General features: G+C 37.2%; 1 protein-coding gene across 2 annotated transcripts in view; it reads left to right on the forward strand.

The window, feature by feature from the left end:
• YTHDC2 (YTH domain containing 2) overlaps window positions 1–20,038 on the forward strand; it is a 72,236-nt gene that overhangs the window by 8,820 nt on the left and 43,378 nt on the right. Inside the window, exons 3-10 of one of the 2 annotated variants that reach the window (XM_045486004.1) lie at window positions 875–1,071; window positions 2,390–2,589; window positions 6,379–6,545; window positions 7,062–7,164; window positions 8,057–8,213; window positions 11,920–12,027; window positions 13,368–13,516; window positions 15,087–15,222. In XM_045486004.1, the coding sequence (XP_045341960.1) occupies window positions 875–1,071; window positions 2,390–2,589; window positions 6,379–6,545; window positions 7,062–7,164; window positions 8,057–8,213; window positions 11,920–12,027; window positions 13,368–13,516; window positions 15,087–15,222 (1,217 nt within the window). The remainder of the gene's footprint in view (window positions 1–874; window positions 1,072–2,389; window positions 2,590–6,378; window positions 6,546–7,061; window positions 7,165–8,056; window positions 8,214–11,919; window positions 12,028–13,367; window positions 13,517–15,086; window positions 15,223–20,038) is intronic. The other variant, XM_045486013.1, reaches the window with a different exon arrangement.

Consider the following 20,038-nt stretch of genomic DNA (forward strand, 5'->3'; position numbering starts at 1 on the left):
TTATGGTCCCAACAGCTACTAAGTGGTAGAGCTAGGATTCAAACCCAGGTTGGTATGCTTTTAGAGCTTGCGCTCTTTTCTAGTACTGTATTGTACTGGATTATAGACATGCATTATTAAATCGTTCAAAACACGTTTGAGGACTTCCTGTGTGTCTAACATTATACCTAGTACTCTAGAAGCTACAAAAGTCAAAAAAGACATTGTTAGTCTGGATCAGTTGAAGAAATAAATATACCTACATCAAATCATTTGAGAACTGTTATAAATCACCATTACCTTATAACTGAAGGCTAGAGCCAGAAGCTTTGAAAAGTTTGTTTTTTTCTCCCCGTATGCATATAAAAATACTTATCAGTAATGTTGATTTATGCTTTTTTGGTCCAACCACTAAGCTTGGTTCTTTTAACAGGTTTTCATGGGATGTGACATTACCAGCATACTATGGAAACGTTCAGTGGGATATATTAGTCTGTACAGTGAACCATAACTTTTTAATGATCATTTTTAGATTCTGTTGTTCAACAGATTGGTTTTCTCCCTCTGTATGCTTCCAGCATATATTAACTGGTGATGTTTCATCCACCATGAAGTCTGCTAAGACTAGACTTTAACATTTGTGGGTAAGTAAGCCATTTTTTGCAGTTTAAAAACTGGATTGGTAGCATTTTGAAACTTTAATTGAAAATGGTCTTTTGGCCACTTCAGCACCAAACCCCTCCTTATTGAATTTTTGGGGATTTTCAGCATCTTCTCACAAAGCATTTTGATTTTTTCCAATGTTTTGCTTAAGACGTGTTGCCTAAGTAGGCATACATCATATGTGAACCAATTGACTATATATAGTAAATAAATGATTTTTATTAATATTCAGAAAGGGAGCAAATAGATACCTAACTGTGAAGAAGAAAGATGGATCAGAAACAGCTCATGCAATGATGACCTGTAATTTGACTCATAATACAAAACATGCTGTTAGGAGCCTAATTCAAAGATTTCCTGTCACCAATAAAGAGCGTACTGAACTTCTGCCTAAAACAGAAAGAGGAAATGTGTTTGCAGTTGAAGCTGGTATGTATTTTCTGGGGGAGCTTCCTTGTTTATCCTATTAATTGATGACTGTTCTTTTTCCATTTTAAATTAATTAAAAAAAAAACACTAAGATGCAGTAAGATTTCTCAGTTTGAATAGTCTGTTAGAAATGATAAAGAACTGTGAAAATTTGGGAATGAAATGCAGTGTTAAGGCATGTCATGAATTTAGACAAATCTTTAAGTGTCACAGTAATAGCTATCATTTTTGGAGCACTTATTGTGTGCTAGGCAGGATACTAAACTCTTTATAGAGGGCCTCATAGCAACCCTCCCAAGGTAAGAATTTCCTCTATTTCAAGGGTGAGTAGACTGGGGTGCAGAGCAGTTAAATAATTTGTTCAAGGCTACTCAACCAGCCCGTAAACGGCAGAGCTGGGATTTGGCTTCAAGGTCTGGACTTTGCTGTATTAATGTTGCCGAGGCACGCTAATGAGTGCGATTTTGAACTGGGGCTTTAGCTTCTGGTAAGAGGACAGAGTCTTCATTACACTAACTTGCTGAAAGCTAGATACATGATACATTTAGGTTATAGAATGAAGCTGTAATTTTATTATTTGGAAAAATAACTTCCTAGTGAGAAAACCATTAATAACCTAAAGCAACAGATTTCATAATTTCCATCGTCTGTTGGAGTAGGTTTGCAGAGTGTAGCAAACACATGGTCTTAGATAGCGAGGGAATTAAGTTTTAAATACATGCACACAAAAATGTTTTGAATTATGTGAAGAGTATAAAACATTATGCTTTTTTATTCTTATTAATAAAATGTAGCTGTTGGCAAAAATTCTCAATTAGGAAATTTGTTAAGCATTAGGACTTTATGTTTACACATATCATTCTATCTGTTCACATAATCTTACATAGTTAGCTTTAAACACAGAGAATATTTTTCTTTTCATAACGTGTTTTCATATTGTACATAACAGACTTTATAAATAATGCACATTGTTACCTACTTACAAAATTTTAATTTTTTGTGTCTAATTATTGATAGAAGCAAGCCTGAAAACTGTTTTAGGATATCAGAATCACGTTTTATTTTTAATGGGTATGGAGTGATTGATTTTTGTTTGTTTGTAAATGTTATGCACGAGAAACACTTTTAGCAATTTGCTTTCTAATTACTATTGAAATTTATAACTTATTTTTTAAAGAATATTAAGCATAGAGTACAACACTAAGCTATTGCTTGTTAACTTTATACAGACTGAATAGAGAAATTACTTATCTTTGTGTTTAACGCTTTTTAAAAAATGTTGATCATAAATGTTTTTGTTTTTTATTCATTTTCAAAGAAAACCGGGAAATGAGCAAAACGAGTGGGCGACTCAACAATGGCATACCTCAGATTCCAGTGAAAAGAGGAGAATCTGAATTTGATTCTTTCAGGCAGTCTCTGCCAGTGTTTGAGAAACAAGAAGAAATTGTTAAAATAATTAAAGAAAATAAAGTAGTTTTGATCGTAGGAGAAACTGGGTCTGGAAAGACTACACAGGTTGGTTTCTTCTTTGTTGTTTATGGAAGAAAAAATATTTTTTTCCACATGGCAGTTTTATAACAAATTTATACTACATGTATTTTAACAAAAACAACCCCTTTTGGGTACTTTAATGTTTGTTTCAAAAATAAATTGTTACTGGGAGTATGTTTTGAGAATTGGTAGAAAGGAAATGTTTTTTTTTTTTTTTTTTTTTAATTTTTTTTTTTTTTTTCAACGTTTATTTATTTTTGGGACAGAGAGAGACAGAGCATGAACGGGGGAGGGGCAGAGAGAGAGGGAGACACAGAATCGGAAACAGGCTCCAGGCTCTGAGCCATCAGCCCAGAGCCCGATGCGGGGCTCGAACTCACAGACTGCGAGATCGTGACCTGGCTGAAGTCGGACGCTTAACCGACTGCGCCACCCAGGCGCCCCTAAAGTATTTTTAAACTAGCACCTTGGGCCTCCATTTAAATAGAAGCGGGGATGTGGTTTGGCATCATGAAAGGAATATGGACTGGGCACTAGTCTTGTTAACCTCTGTGAGCTGGAGCCCTCATTTGTAAAATGGAGCTAATACTTGCTCCCGTTCACTATGACGTTTAGAGAGGTCTATAAAGTGCCTGTCAGTGTTTTGTGCATAGGAGTTAAACTAACAGCAATATTAATAATACCAAACGTTAATATAAAGTTGACTGTAGACGTTGAGGCCTGCGCAGGTCCCAACCTGTCTGTGGTTTGGGGTTGCTATCTGCCTCATAAAGGAAAGTAGAGGGTTTATCTTCTGGGAAGACAAAGTCGTCTTATCCTCTGAAAAAGCCTCCTACATAGTTAGCTTTGGCTCTTCTGGGAATAGGGAGGCAGGGATTGAGGCCTCCTGAGTCTGGGTTTTCAGGTGAGGTAGAGAAGACCGTGTTTATAACCAGAAAGGTATTTAGTGGTGTTTTAAATATTATGCCTACATGCCTGTTATCTGTTAGATATCCTAAAAATGATTTCTCTCAGTTTTTTGTTTGCTCTGTAGCTTTGCTTTGTGGTATCTTGTGTATTAGCTTTACTAATTATTTAGTCACATCTGTCAATCTTTTTTTTAGGGCTTTGAGCCATGCTGAGAAAGGCATTTCCTATCCCAAGATTAAAAAACATTTTTCTATAAATACCTTATTCTAGTATTTTTGTATTTATAGTTTTAAAAATCCATCTGGAATTTATAATATCATGTCAGGTAGGAATCCATCTTACTGTTTTCTTCAAGTTAATATCTAGTTGTTCCGATATAATTTTTATTTAATTAACTTTTCCCCCTTCACTTAAGGTAGCCCTTTTGATCAAACGAAGTTTCTATAGTACTTGGGTCTATTTCTGGAATTTTTGTTATCTGTCTTTAATTATTTTTGCACCAGGATCCCTCTTTTTTGCTTTTTGTCGTTTTACAGTATGTAGCATAATATTCCAGTTTATTATCTTCTCTTCTTAAATATTTCCTAAGAGAAAATTATTTCCTTAAATATTTCCTATTTGTGTTCATTTATGCTTCTGTATAAACTAGTCAAGTTTAAAAAAATCCTAGAGGCTGAAACATGCATGAAATGATGCTCTCTCTCTCTCACTTACAGTTAAATGAAATCAAAACAATGATTATATTTTTCAACTATCAGAGGGGCAGAAACTAAAACATTAACGATACATATTTGCATAGGTGTTGGGAAAGCAGCATCTTCTGCTTTATGGGCAGGAGTATAAATTGTTTTGGAGGGCGATTTGATACTACTTCTCTCCAATTTAAATTTACATACTCTTGGGGTGGCTGGGTGGCTCAGTTGGTTTAGTATCTGACTCTTGATTTCAGCTCAGGTAATAATCCTGGGGTCGTGGGATCTAGCCCTGTGTTGGGCTCTGTGCTGAGCATGGAGTCAGCTTGGGTCTCTCTCTCTCTCCCTCTGCCCCTCTCCCCTGTTCTCTCTAAAACAAACAAACAAACAAAACCCACCTTAAAACATTTACATGCTCTTTCATTTGACCTGTGTGTGTGTGTACACACACACACGCACACCTTTTTTTTTAAATATTCATTTTTGAGAGAGAGAGAGAGCATGAGCAGGGGAGGGGCAGAGAGATAGAGACAGACAGACAGACAGACAGACACAGAATCCAAAGCAGGCTGCAGGCTCCAGGCTCCGAACTGTCAGCACAGAGCCCAGTGTGGAGCTTGAGCCACAAATCATGAGATCATGACCTTAGCCAAAGTCGGACACTTAACTGACTGAGCCATCTAGGTGCCCCTGCATATATATCTTTATAAAAGTTTGTGAAGATATTCACTGCAGCAATTTTTATAATAGCAAGCAATAATATCAGTAACTTAAAAAAACTAGAAATTATTTAACATGATATTTGTTAAATTATAGCACATCCCTAGGATGGAATATGCAGCTATTAGAATGGATTAGGTAGATCTGAGTATTAAGTGAAATCTGCAAATTTTATAAACATTAAGTACGGTAATCGCTTTGTGTGAATAAAAGCCTGTTAATATACACAAATATCCTAAATTGTGTAAACATTTTTTCCCTGAAACAGTTCATAAGAAGTAGTTATTTTTTAAAAATAGTTATTTTTGAAAGAGAGAGAGGGAGGGAGAGAGAGAACGTGAGTGGGGAAGGGACAGAGAGAGAGGGAGACACAGAATCTGAAGTAGGCTTCAGGCTCTGAGTTGTCAGTACACAGCCTGATGCGGGACTTGAACTTACGAAATGTGAGATCATGACCAGAGCCAAAGTCAGATGCTTAACTGACTGAACCACCCAGGCGCCCCAATAGTAGTTACTTTTTTGGAGAATACTGGTAGTGGTACGGCAAGAAAGACTTACTTTTTAAGTCCTTCTGACATGTACATCCCAGTATTAGGCTATTTTTGCTTTCTTTATGCTTTTCACTATTTAAAAAAATTCCAGTGGAATTTTGATTGTTGTTTCGTTGACTTTATAGAATAATTTGGATAGAATTGACATTTTTGAAGTATTGATTATTTCTACTCAAGATTGTGTCCTATTTCTTTATTCAGTTAGTGTTTTTTAGTTGTATTTTATATTTGTGGAATTTGTATTTGTGCAAGCCTTATTTCTCTGTGAATTTGGTTTTTTTTACAAAATTTTTTTTAAAGTTTATTTATTTATTTGAGAGAGTGAGCAGGGGAGAGGCAGAGATAGAGATAGAATCCCAAGCAGGCACCTTGCTGTCAGCACAAGAGCCTGAGGTGGGGCTCGATCCTAGGTACTGTGAGATCATGACCTGAACTGAAACCAAGAGTCAGATGCTTAACCAGCTGAGTGCCCCTGTATGAATTTGTTTTTAGTATTTTCATTTTAGTTTCTCTTGTGAATCAGATCTTTGAAAATTACATTTTCTAGCTGATTGTTAGAAGTTACATAAAAGTTGTTGATTTTATGATTATTTGGACACGTTACCAAACTTTTTTTTTTTTTTTTAAATTTTTTTTTTTTTTTTTAACGTTTATTTATTTTTGGGACAGAGAGAGACAGAGCATGAACGGGGGAGGGGCAGAGAGAGAGGGAGACACAGAATCGGAAACAGGCTCCAGGCTCTGAGCCATCAGCCCAGGGCCTGACGCGGGGCTCGAACTCACGGACCGTGAGATCGTGACCTGGCTGAAGTCGGGACGCTTAACCGCCACCCAGGCGCCCCAAACTTTTCTAATTCTAGTAGTTTTTCAGTTGTGATTGACTTGGACTTTCTGGGTATATAGTCATGTCATTTTATAGTACTTTAAAACTTTCATTTCAGATTCCTCAGTTCCTTTTAGATGATTGCTTTAAAAATGGTATCCCCTGCCGTATATTTTGTACCCAGCCAAGAAGGTTAGCAGCTATTGCTGTGGCTGAAAGAGTTGCTGCAGAGAGAAGAGAAAGGATTGGTCAAACGATTGGATATCAGATCCGATTAGAAAGCAGGTAACCATGGTTCTCCTGTAGCCTAGCATTCTTAGAAAAGATTAATGTTTATATTTCATTAAATAGGGACTATGTTAGTCAAAAAGTTAGATGATCATTTTGCTCCAAGTAAGTCTTTGATAGGATGTTGAGGTCATGTCTGAACTTCATAAGGTTTTGAATACATAGTTGAAGAAAGAGTTTGGGCCATGGATACAAATCCCATTTCATAGGGGGATTTATGATAGAATACAAGTTATTTTGCCTCCTTAAGGTTTTTAAAAAAAAAAATCTATTTAATGGTTTCTTAAAATAATTAATAAAAGCCTGTTAGTAATAAAAATTTTGTGAGTTCTTCAGGTATAAAATACATATTTCAATAACTTGGCTAATAAAGCATACAAACTGCTATGCTATATTAGTAACTTTAACATTTATAAAACTTACATATGAGATTAGCATTTAATGTAATCATGTTTTAATTACATTTAAGAGTTGTAATTGTATACTTTATTTTGTTTTTTTTTTTTTAAAAAGGGTTTCTCCAAAGACACTTCTGACATTTTGCACTAATGGGGTATTGCTTCGTACATTGATGGCGGGAGATAGTACATTGTCGACTGTGACACATGTTATTGTGGTAAGAATATTGTTGAGTTTTGCCGTATACAACTTAGATTGCTTAAAAATTTGAATATGTAATTAATTATATTTTTAGAATAGAATAGGGGTGAAAGCCAGTTTTTTTTTGAACAGGTATTATAATGAAGTTACTTTTTATTGCCTGTAATTATTAGAAATAAATTTTACTTGTATTAAGTAAAGAATTCTTACCATTAGGTTTTATGAGGGCAAATTAAATGTATAGGTAGATTTTCAAAAAGTGCTTTTTATATGTGAAAATGATACAACTACTTAGCGTTCCTCAGAATGGGGTGAAAATTTTCTTTTTTTTCTCTCTCTGCTTAGTCATCTGATTCCACCTTTGGCTAATATGTATTTCCCAGTCTTCGCTTTATAGTCATTTAACTTCATAGTTAAGCTGCTAAATTAAGTAGCTATTGATGAAGTAGATGAATTACCACCTTACTAAAAAGTTGTAAGCTTTTATACAGTTTGTGTCAGAAAACAATTAGATTAAGTTTTAGAAACTTGCAATAAGCAGCTTTAGAAAACTTACTAGTTTTGTTCATTCAAACCAAAGGGCGCACCTGTACCCTGATGCTAATTGAAGCATATTTAAATAGATTCTATATTTATCAAAAGTATGTTAAATTAGACTCCACTAATTCCGAATTTGTTGTAGTTTGTATGTCTTTTATATTATGTTAAGAGGCAGTGCTTTGTTTCAGTTGGTTGTTAATGTCTGATTATTTCTGAATTGTCCGTAATACAACACTTTCACGAGTACCAATTGGCCTTATTCACATTTAATTTGAATTACTATAAAACCCAGCAGCCCCATAATTTTAAAGGCTTAGTCATCCATAATGTTTTAACTATTCCATGGTTTTATTTTTTGTTTACTGCAGGACGAAGTACATGAAAGGGATCGATTTAGTGATTTTTTACTTACAAAGTTAAGAGATCTGTTGCAAAAGCACCCAACTTTGAAACTTATTCTTTCTAGTGCCGCCTTGGATGTAAATCTTTTTATAAGATATTTTGGAAGTTGTCCAGTGATCTATAGTAAGTTAAATTGTCAGATTTCTTCTAGGATTTTAATGAAAGTATACTTTTGGCATAATTATATTTATTGTAATAGGAATTGGGGAATGTTCTGAAGTAGAGTGCATCCATTTCTGTTTTCTCTGAGACCTGCCTCCTAATCATTCATCTGTATATATTTCCATCCTCTCCTTTTCCACCTATACTCGTTGATATTGTGTTGTGAGGCAGTTTTTCATTCTTAAAAGGAAATGTGCTTTATTGTGGTCCTGTATCCTCCTTAAATTCTGTCCTACAGCTTCCCCTTTATTGCTAGACTCCTTAAAAAGAGGAGTCTACACTCCTGTGTTTACTTCCTGTGTACTTTTTTTTAATATGTTTTTTTTATTTAAAAAAAAATGTTTATTTATTTTGAGAGAGCGAGTGAGCAGGGGAGGTGTAGAGGTTGAGGGAGACAGAGGATCCCCAGCAGGCTCCATGGTGTCAGCACAGAGCATGATGCGGGGCTCGAACTTACAAACCGTGAGGTCATGACTTGAGCTGAAACCAAGAGTCAGACGCTTAACCGACTGAACCACCCAGGAGCCCCTAAGCAGCTATTTTAATATTTCATAATACGAATGTACCATGATTTATTTAACCATTTATTTTTGAACACTCAGATTGGTTCTAGACTCTGCTCATCCCCCCTCCATAAACAGTGTTATAATAAACATCCTGTATGTATATCCTTATATACTGGTGCTCTTATTTCTAGGGATAGATTCCTGAAAGTACAGTTGTTGAGTAAAAGAGTGTATCTGTTTTTAATTTTGACAGCTTTTGCCATTTTACTTTTTCAAAGAGCTGAAATGATTTATATTTCTGTAGTGTATGGGGCTGTTCATTCATGTATTGTTACCAGTATTGTTTTGATACTGATATAATTGCCAAGCCTACTATTTAAATTTTCCACAAAAATCTTACTTAAATTTTCCAATTTCTCATGGTTGGCTCCTCTTTTTTGTATGTGAAATGCTCACATCCCAGAATTTATTTGACAACACTGTCTCTTAATTCTGCATTAGCACTTGTACCCTCATGGTCTCCTTGGTGGGCTTCTCTTTTGCATGGTGCTTATATATTGGTATTCTTTGGGATTATTCCCTTGATCCTTTTTTTTTTTTCCTTCTTTCTCATTCATCTCCCCTTCCTTCTTCCTTCCTTTGTTTTCCTCTTCTTTCCTGGTCTGTGCTGTACTCTACTAGGTACTGGAGATGCACAGGTAGTTTCCCTGGAAGCTCTCATTCATGCCTGTGGCTTCTACTTTCTTTTTATACTCATGGACCCTGAATCTTTGTTTCTGTTTATTTTTTGTTTATTTTGAACATTTGCTTTAAGTAAGCTTTATGCCCAGAGTGGGGCTTGAACTCATGACCCCCTGAGATCAAGAGTCCCATGCTCTACCAACTGAGCCAGCCAGGGGCTCCCTGAATCTTTGTTTCTAATTCAAACTGTTCTCCAGAGCTTTGGGCTTTGGTGTCTTATAAGCAGCTGATTTCTAATATGTCCCAACCTAAATATTTAATCTCTTCTACAAAAATCTGTGTTGGGGTGCTTGGGTGGCTCAGTTGGTTAAGCATCCAACTTCGGCTCAGGTCATGATCTCATGGTCCGTGAGTTCGAGCCCCGCGTCAGGCTCTGTGCTGACAGCTCAGAGCCTGGAGCCTGTTTCAGATTCTGTGTCTCCCTCTCTCTCTGACCCTCCCCCGTTCATGCTGTCTCTCCCTGTCTCAAAAATAAATAAACGTTAAAAAAAAAATTAAAAAAAAATCTGTGTTGTCCGTTTTAGTTAATCATACCATCAACCTAATCACCTACATCACAAACCAGTCTTTCTTACAAAACTTATACAACTGCTAGTTGAAAGCTCGTTTTGTCACCTCACATTTGTCATGTCTAAAACCAAACCCCAGCTCCCACCAGCCAGTCTGTTGCTTTTAGCTTTGCTTGTTACCTTTGAGATTGACCTCATCATCTATCCGGTTTTGTGCACCAGACATCTAAGAAACATGGTTGACCCTTCATATCATTCCTTCATATCCAATTTAATGCTGAGTTTTGTGTATTTTGCTTCCTATCTCTGGAGTCTGTCTCTCGTCCGTTTTTATCATCACCAGTTTTATTCAAATGTTCTCTTTTACTTGAATTATCAGATGATAACCTGGTCTCTTCCATCCCCTCTGCTCTCTTTATCTATCTATCTATCTAGAGAGTGCACGTATGCACACAAGAAAGAGTGGGGGAAAGGCAGAGAGAGAAGAGAGAGAATACCAAGCACACTCCATGCTGTCAGCGTAGATGCGGGGCTTGATGTCATAACTGACCTGAGCCGAAATCAAGAGTTGGATGCCTAGCCAACTGAGCCAACCAGGCACCCCCATTCCTCTGCTCTCTTTTATTTATTTTATTTAAAAAAAAATTTAATGTTTATTTATTTTTAATGTTTATTTATTTTTGAGAGGGACAGAGACAGAATGTGAGTGGGTTAGGGGCAGAGAGAGAGGGAGACACAGAATCTGAAGCAGGCTCCAGGCTCCGAGCTGTCAGCAGAGCCTGACGTGGGGCTCGAATTCATGAGCTGTGAGATCATGACCTGAGCCAAAGTCAGACGCTCAACTGACTGAGCCACCCAGGTGCCCCTTAATGTTTGTTTATTTTTGAGAGAGAGAGAGAGAGGGAGAGAGAGAGAGAGAGAGAGAGAGAGAGAACATAAGCAGGGGAGGGACAGAGAGAGAGGGAGACACAGAATCCAAAGCAGGCTCCGGGCTCTGAGCTGCCAGCACAGAGCCTGATGTGGGGCTTGAACCCATGAACCATGAGATCATGACCTGAGCCAAAGTCCAATGCTTAACCAACTGAGCCATCCAGGTGCTTCTCCTCTGCTCTCTTTTAAATCTGTGTTATCTACTGCAGCCAGAGTGGTCTTTTCTGACCTGGAATTCTGAGGATGTTGAGCACTCTGCTGAGCTTAAACTTTGGATAACCATTACCTCAGGATGACGACCTAAATCCTTAATAAGACTCACCTGTTTCTCCTGCCTCATCTCAAACTACAACCCCTCTTTACTCCCCATCTCCCACCATGTTCCAGTTAGCTTGGCCAATTAGTTTCTTGAAGACATCATACTCTTTCCCATCATAGGATCTTTGCATGTGCTTTTGTTTTCTTCATTGTATATTTCTTCTGCATACAGGTTAGTATTTCATTTATCCCTTCTCTTGGTCCTCATCTTCTCTGAGAGGATGATTTTCTTAACTCAAATCCCCTATTATGTGATGGTATCCTGTGCTTTTCTCTGAGAGGATTTATTACAACTCTGTTTTCACATTTATATTCTGGATTATTGGATTAATGTCTGTCTCCCTTTCTAGTGTGTAAGCTTCAAGAGAGTAGGAGGCAGCTGTGTTTCTACTTATGATTTGTATTCCTGGGGTCTGCCATGATGACAGACACAGGATAAGTAGATAGTAAACCCTAGAAAAGACAAGCAAATGAGCAGTTCTGTAAAATGAAAATCAGAATTATATTTAAATATAATGACATGACAATATCATGGGGATCACTTGACCTCTGGAATTGCTTTTGGATTTTTATACTCCAGTTCATTAACTCAGGATTCTCATGTTTTTATGTGCATCATCTCTGTGATGCAAACTGAGTCTTTAAAGTATTCCTATTATTTAGTACAGGGAAGACCTTTTGAAGTAAAAGAAATGTTTCTGGAAGACATCTTAAGAACTACTGGATACACAAACAAAGAAATGTTAAAATACAAAAAGGAAAAACAACGAGGTAAGCTTTTTATCAAACAAATTTAAAACAAAAGTACTACTAATACTAAGTTTTTGGTCTTATCCTGTGGAGGTACAAGGACACTTGAAAGTATTTTTCCCTTGCATGTAACTGTATAAAATCATATTAGAGTTTGGTCCCAAGGGTACCTGCTACGTGGTGGTTTATGTCCATAAATTATCATCTATAGAGAGGAATTGAAAGTGGATGCTGGGGTGGAGGAGGGTGAGTGTGTCTGTATCCAGAGATGCAGCCACTGTTTTAAGGAGGCCGAAGACTATGTGCTGCCGCGTGTTTGACATGCCGCATACGGTAAGAATGCGACCCGCCACAGCACATTGCACAGGACCCGGATGGGGAGTAGGCAGGAGGCGTTGAAGGGAGTGGCATGTGAGTAGTAACAGGTTCATCTGTGATACAAATGCCAGGTTTTCAAATCTTGATTTCGTTATGAATTGCATCTGTGCTTACAACTTAGCGTTATTTGCCCATTAATACATCTCTTAATCACGACTTACAGTATATCTCAGCTTTGGAGTTAGGGTGAGATTCTTCTTGGTTGCTTTTTTTTTTTCCGATTTTTTTTAATGTTTATTTTTGAGAGAGAGAGAGAGAGAGAGAGCATGAGCAGGGGAGGGGCAGAGAGAGAGAGAGGGAGACACAGAATCTGAAGTGGGCTCCAGGATCCACTCTGTCAGCACAGAGCCTGACGTGGGGCTTGAACTCACTAAGTGAGATCATGACCTGAGCCGAAGTCGGACGCTTAACCTACTGAGCCACACAAGCGCCCTTCTTCTTGCTTACTTTTAACTTCATTATTTGCGATATGAGATTTGGCTTCAAGCTTTGCTTCCTTTGTTTAGTCTGTGTGACCTTGGACAAGAATCTTAAGTTCTTTGGATTCTCCACTTGAATAAAAGCAGTAGGAATTAGCAATTCCTATTTCATATGTAGATCATAAAACTAGTAGATCTCTAAGCTTTTGAAGGTGAAAATTGTAGATCACTTGTACCTCAAACAACTGGCATGGTGGTAGAAGTTCAATGAATGGTTTTTCTACAAAGTGCTGTTTGAATATTAGTCATTGTTTTAAGCAATATTTATAGTATGGCTCAAATAGTTTTCTTGAAATTTGGACTGACTTAGAAATAAACTTCTCACCAATAACGTGGAATAGATGATGTATTTAAGCATAAACATTACTGGATGTTTCTCATTAATGTATTTTGAAAAAGCCAACTTTGAAGTATTTTCAGATTCACTTAATTTTTAAAAGCACAATATATTCCCCAACGTGAAGCATTTGTGTACTTTTTTTGTTGTTGTTGTTACTAATTTAGAAGAGAAGCAACAAACTACTCTTACAGAATGGTATTCAGCTCAAGAGAATACATCCAAGCCTGAATCTCAGAGGCAGAGAACTGTTCCGAATGTGACTGAAGAGTATGATTTGTTGGATGATGGTGGTGATGCTGTCTTCAGCCAGTTGGTAAGACCTTGTTGATTTCACACTGATATTTTGAGTGAAAATTGTGTAGTTTAAAGAACATCTTATGAGATAATAATATGTTACTGAATTATTACAGTGTAATTCTGTTAGTTTATCTTAGGCTACAACATATTTTTCAGAAAAACTTTCTAACACACTTTTTTTGGCAAATAATGCAACATTTTTTATTAAAACATTAAATGTTTTATTATTAAAACATTTAATAAAACATTATATTAAAAACATTTAATAAAACATTAAAACATTGTTTTATATGAATTTAAATTATTTCAATATTTTCTCTGATTTTTTTGAAGACAATAAAGATATTATGGATATATGTTATCATTGCCTGATATTTTGTCATCTCAAAAGTTTTTTTTATTAAAATTTTTTTTATGTTTATTAATTTTGAAAGAGGCAGAACATGAGTGGGGGAGAAACAGAGAGGGAGACACAGAATCCAGAGTAGGCTCCAAGCTCTGAGCTGTCAGCACAGAACCCAGTGCAGGGCTCGAACCCATGAACCGCAAGATTATGACCTGAGGCAAAGTTGGATGCTTAACCCACTGAGCTACCCAGGTGCCCCTATCATCTCAAAAGTTTAAGAACCTGTGAGCTGAACAATGTAAGTTCAGTTAAGAGAAAATTGAGAAAAAACTTTTGATATTAGAGCCCATAGTCAATACTGGTGTTGTTTCTGCAACCAACCAGCTATGTGACTTTATAAAATCAGTTACCTGCTGTAGACCTCAGTTTATTCTTTTCTTCTGCTTTTCTTTTTTCTATTTTGCCACAGAATGTTTTACAAATGAAATATTTTGTAGAAGCCCTGCCTGCTCGTCTTTACTGTCCACTCCTATCCCTACATGGAGCTTCTGCTACCTTGGGTTCCATTGAAACTGTTTGAATCCAGGTTGAAAACTGGAACTAGCTGATTTCCTAGGTCCCTTCTGGTCTTTAATTCTGGTTTAGAATTCTTTAAAAGGCACTGGTGATTAGTGTGATGCAAAATATTGCTGGGCCTATGCACTTTTTGGAAAAAGAATTTAACTGTTTTGAGCATGAGAAGGTACATATGCAGGTGCATTTGGTTCAGTGAATAGCCTTTTGACCATTAAATCAGTGTTTCTTAAGCCTGGTTGCACATGAGCATCACCTCAGGAACTTATTTTAAAGCCCTTATGGAATCTTGCCTCCCATGAACTTGGCATCAGTGTTGAAATACACCAGTGTTGGCCCCTCTGATGTGCAGCTGGGAGAGAGAACCACTGGTGTACAAGTATATTTAGCAACATTTTGCTAGAACACGCTTAGGTAATATTTTGTCTGAATCATGCTCCTTTGGTTACAAACTCATTCTCAGATGAAAGATAAATGTAAGAACAAGATACGATATTGTAAGTGGAGTGTGTGTGTTCAGATGAGAAACTTTTATGTCAAAGCCTGTGCTATTATATTATATGTGGTTAGTAGTTCTTGTGGCCATTGTGTCATTTCATATTCTTTGCAAGCAAAGGTTAAGCTGTCAGGTAATTTATAACCTCTGCTTTTGTTTTGTTTTTTAAAGACAGAAAAAGATGTGAATTGCCTTGAACCATGGTTAATAAAGGAAATGGATGCTTGTCTTTCTGACATATGGCTACATAAAGATGTCGATGCCTTCGCTCAGGTCTTTCACCTTATTTTAACTGAAAATGTTAGCGGTATGTATAACTTCTTAAAAAATATTTTTTTTTTACTCTTACAGTTATTTATGGTGGAAATGTAGTTTAATTCAGAATGTATGTACTACATTTGTTGTTCACAACCAATAATTTGTTCTTTTGGAGTACTTATTTCAAATGGACAAATCAAGATCTTATTAGCATAGTAGAATAAATATTGTGTTAAATTAGGGATTCTTTTTTTTTTTTTAATGTTAATTTTTGAGAGAGAGACAGAGCATGAGTGGGGCGGGGGAGTGGGAGTGGCAGAGAGAGAGGGAGACACTGAGTCTGAAGCAAACTCCAGGCTCTGAGCTGTCAGGGTAGGGCCCGACATGGTACTCGAACTCATGAACTGTGAGATCATGACCTGAGCTGAAGTTGGACGCTTAACCGACTGAGCCACCCAAGCGCCCCTAAATCAGGGATTCTTAATCTAGTTGTCTTCAGAATAGCTATGTGGGGGTCTGTGAATATATGTGCAGTTATGTGCAGAGGTATTTTTCTGTATATATATTGTACCCATATTTCTGTATATATATTGTACCCATAAATACATGTTCCTTTCCCTCCCAAGGGAATATCTTTGATTTTTTGAAATTTGTGATTTCAAAAAAGGAAGGAAAAAAAAGATTGATAACTTTGCTCTAGATTTTGTATTTAGTAAGTGGAGAATTTTAACATACCGTTAGTTATATAAGCTCAAGTACTCATTCACATGCACACGCTTTATGTCATGTGATACGTTTTCATAATGACCTAGCCTGATTTTGTTAGTTGATTATAGTGACTATTGGTAACCAGAGGTGAGTTTCAGAACTCTGAAGCCTTCTAGGCAAAAGACAGAATGAAAGGCCAGAGAGTCAGTACTGGAAATGATTTAGATGTCAAGTGGTTTATCCCCTCAACTAAACTTCTCAGGGTTGTTATTATTATTATTGATCACTCTTTTCTTGAAACATTTCCTTCAATCAGCCTATCCTATTCCAGCTGGAACTTCTTGGTTTCCTTCGCAGAATCTTCCCTTTTCCTGACCTCTAAATATGCAGTGGCCCAGGCCTCAGTCCTTAGGCCTTGCTTCAATTTACACGGACTCCTTTTGTGGTTCTCATCTAGTCATAGCTTTAAATACTTATTGTCTCTTAGTGACTAGCTTCAGGTACAGTAGGTCAATCAGCCTAAAAATCTTTACTCTTTACTTACATCAATTCAGCCTATGGTTAGTTTAGCTCGTTGCCAACCACATTGTCTTAGTGATTCATATCACCTTTAAAACTTCTAGTTCTTTTTTTTTTTTTTTTTTTTAACATGGGATTTTGTTAAATGAATGCCCCCTATCATTTACATGTTGTTCTGATTTTTTTTATTTTTATTTTTTTTGAGTTTTTAAATCTCATAATTAGATTTGGCCCATTGGTTTTGGTTAACAACCCCCCTCCCCCCCGCCCCCACCACCCAGTTCTAATTGTTACCTAGTGTATTAATAAACCTTCTCAGTTTATTAGCTCAGAAGGCCTGGGTCAATGAACATGTGCTATGTATGCTAGAAGAGGCTTTAGGTCAATATTTAGGTGTAGTTGTTCAAATGGTTATAATTCCATAATGTACTAATCTAACAGACCTCTTAAGAAGGAAATGAAGATCTTTGTAAATTTAGTTTGATCTACTTTTTTTTTTTTCCAGTTTATCAGTCATTAAAAAAATAAATTATCTGTATTTTGAAAAGTAACTTTTTGTATTTGGAAATGTGAACATTTGTTCATCTCCAGTTTTCTGGCAGTCTTTTTTTCTCCAAAAGAGAAATGCCTTGCCATCTTACCTGAAAGTTAGGAAAATTTGAACTCTGAGGCAAGTTGCCTTAAAATATTTATGAAGCATTAATGTATTATTCTTGACCTTCATCCTAGATATTTCTTTAGTGTATACTATTACTTGGATGTCATCATCCTATGCATCCAGGTCCTGCATCTTTATAAAAGTGTCACTGGACATTTTCTAGAGTGCGCTATGCTAGTATTTTAAGCTGTGTGAAGCAAACTAAAATGTTGTAGTAATTCTTTGAACAGTTATTGACTTCCTGTCTTTTTATTTTTCTTCTAAAATCTCAATCCTTAATTGGCACCAGAGTTGAAAATACTTCATGTAATCCAGGAGACCCTGGGCTTCATAGGTTTCTTTTTAATGTTGTCAGTTTCTCCATGTGATCCTGTGGAAGCAGTTAGTAGTTAGTAAGATGCAGGCATTCTTTGTCATGCTTATTGTCCTAGTTACCTATTGCTGCATAACAAATCATTCCTAAACTTAGCAACCTGAAACATTTATTATCTCACACTGCTTCTGAGAATCAAGAATTTGAGAGTGGCAAAACTGAGTGGTTCTGGCTCCTAGTGACTCATAGAACAGTAGTGAAGCTGTTGTTAGGGGTTTGGTCATCTGAAGGTTTCACTGGAACTGGAGCATCTGGTTCCGAGGAGGCTCGCTGACGTGGCTCTTGGCAAGAGGCCTCCAGTCATCTCTGCTTTTGGCATAAGGCTTCAGTTCGTTGCCATGTGGATCTCTTCATAGGGCTGGCTGTCTTATTCTTCCTAGGATGTGACAGCTGGCTTCTTTCAGAGTGAGTGATCAAGAGAAGGAGAAAAAGCAAGCAGGAAGCTGTAGGTACCTTTTAGAGTGAGTTACGTAGTCTAGCTCTTACTCTAGGAGAATGGAATTAGGCTCTGCCTCTTGAAGAGAGGAGTACTAAGGAATTGTTGGATACTTATTAATACCCTGCTGCTGAAAATACATACTTATTCGTACCTGCTGCTCAAAAATATACACATTTTGGTTCTGTTCTCCAGGGCTATCAAATGACTATTCAGTTGAAGCTGTAATTCTCTTACAGTGAGTATAGGTCATAATCTTTTCAGACCTTTTTAAAAATGTGTGTGCCTGGCAATCCCAGACTTACCGACTCTGAATCTAGAGTAAATCATGGCTATCTGTGCTTTTAGAAATAAGAAGCTTGAGGTAATTCTCTTCTGAGTCCTCCTCCCCATCTTAAGAACCATTGATTTGTATTAATAATGGTTACCGTGTTGTAGCGTATTATTAAACAATGAGAATAATTGGGTATCTAAAATTTTCCATTTGTAATTATCTTAAATTTTATTGCAGAGGTTCCCCCCCCCCCCCCCCGCCCAGTGGTTCCTTATTTTTGAAATTACCATAATTTAAGCAAACTGGTGCTAAGCAATTTAAAAAAAAATTTTTTTTTTTTCAACGTTTATTTATTTTTGGGACAGAGAGAGACAGAGCATGAACGGGGGAGGGGCAGAGAGAGAGGGAGACACAGAATCGGAAACAGGCCCCAGGCTCTGAGCCATCAGCCCAGAGCCTGACGCGGGGCTCAAACTCACGGACCGCGAGATCGTGACCTGGCTGAAGTCGGACGCTTAACCGACTGCGCCACCCAGGCGCCCCATAAGCAATTTTATTATATTGCATTCCTTGAGACATATATTCTAGGAAAGAACTTAAACTCAATAGAACTTTGTTTTTCTCATGGAGGGATTTTATGGTTTGTAAACTTTCTGCCAATGCTTTATTTCCATTAAACATCTCAGTAAGTAACAGCCTGGAATGGTGGAATGAAAACAAAACTAAAGAACAACAAAAAATGGTCTTGAACTTTGCATTTGCACTTTTAAGCATTCATTACCAGTTGCTGATGAACATTAACTTTTTTTTTTTTTTTTTCAACGTTTATTTATTTTTGGGACAGAGAGAGACAGAGCATGAACGGGGGAGGGGCAGAGAGAGAGGGAGACACAGAATCGGAAACAGGCCCCAGGCTCTGAGCCATCAGCCCAGAGCCTGACGCGGGGCTCAAACTCACGGACCGCGAGATCGTGACCTGGCTGAAGTCGGACGCTTAACCGACTGCGCCACCCAGGCGCCCCATAAGCAATTTTATTATATTGCATTCCTTGAGACATATATTCTAGGAAAGAACTTAAACTCAATAGAACTTTGTTTTTCTCATGGAGGGATTTTATGGTTTGTAAACTTTCTGCCAATGCTTTATTTCCATTAAACATCTCAGTAAGTAACAGCCTGGAATGGTGGAATGAAAACAAAACTAAAGAACAACAAAAAATGGTCTTGAACTTTGCATTTGCACTTTTAAGCATTCATTACCAGTTGCTGATGAACATTAACTTTTTTTTTTTTTTTTTTCAACGTTTATTTATTTTTGGGACAGAGAGAGACAGAGCATGAACGGGGGAGGGGCAGAGAGAGAGGGAGACACAGAATCGGAAACAGGCCCCAGGCTCTGAGCCATCAGCCCAGAGCCTGACGCGGGGCTCAAACTCACGGACCGCGAGATCGTGACCTGGCTGAAGTCGGACGCTTAACCGACTGCGCCACCCAGGCGCCCCATAAGCAATTTTATTATATTGCATTCCTTGAGACATATATTCTAGGAAAGAACTTAAACTCAATAGAACTTTGTTTTTCTCATGGAGGGATTTTATGGTTTGTAAACTTTCTGCCAATGCTTTATTTCCATTAAACATCTCAGTAAGTAACAGCCTGGAATGGTGGAATGAAAACAAAACTAAAGAACAACAAAAAATGGTCTTGAACTTTGCATTTGCACTTTTAAGCATTCATTACCAGTTGCTGATGAACATTAACTTTTTTTTTTTTTTTTTTCAACGTTTATTTATTTTTGGGACAGAGAGAGACAGAGCATGAACGGGGGAGGGGCAGAGAGAGAGGGAGACACAGAATCGGAAACAGGCCCCAGGCTCTGAGCCATCAGCCCAGAGCC

The sequence above is a fragment of the Leopardus geoffroyi genome, chromosome A1, assembly GCF_018350155.1.
Source record: "Leopardus geoffroyi isolate Oge1 chromosome A1, O.geoffroyi_Oge1_pat1.0, whole genome shotgun sequence".
Lineage (NCBI taxonomy): Eukaryota > Metazoa > Chordata > Mammalia > Carnivora > Felidae > Leopardus > Leopardus geoffroyi.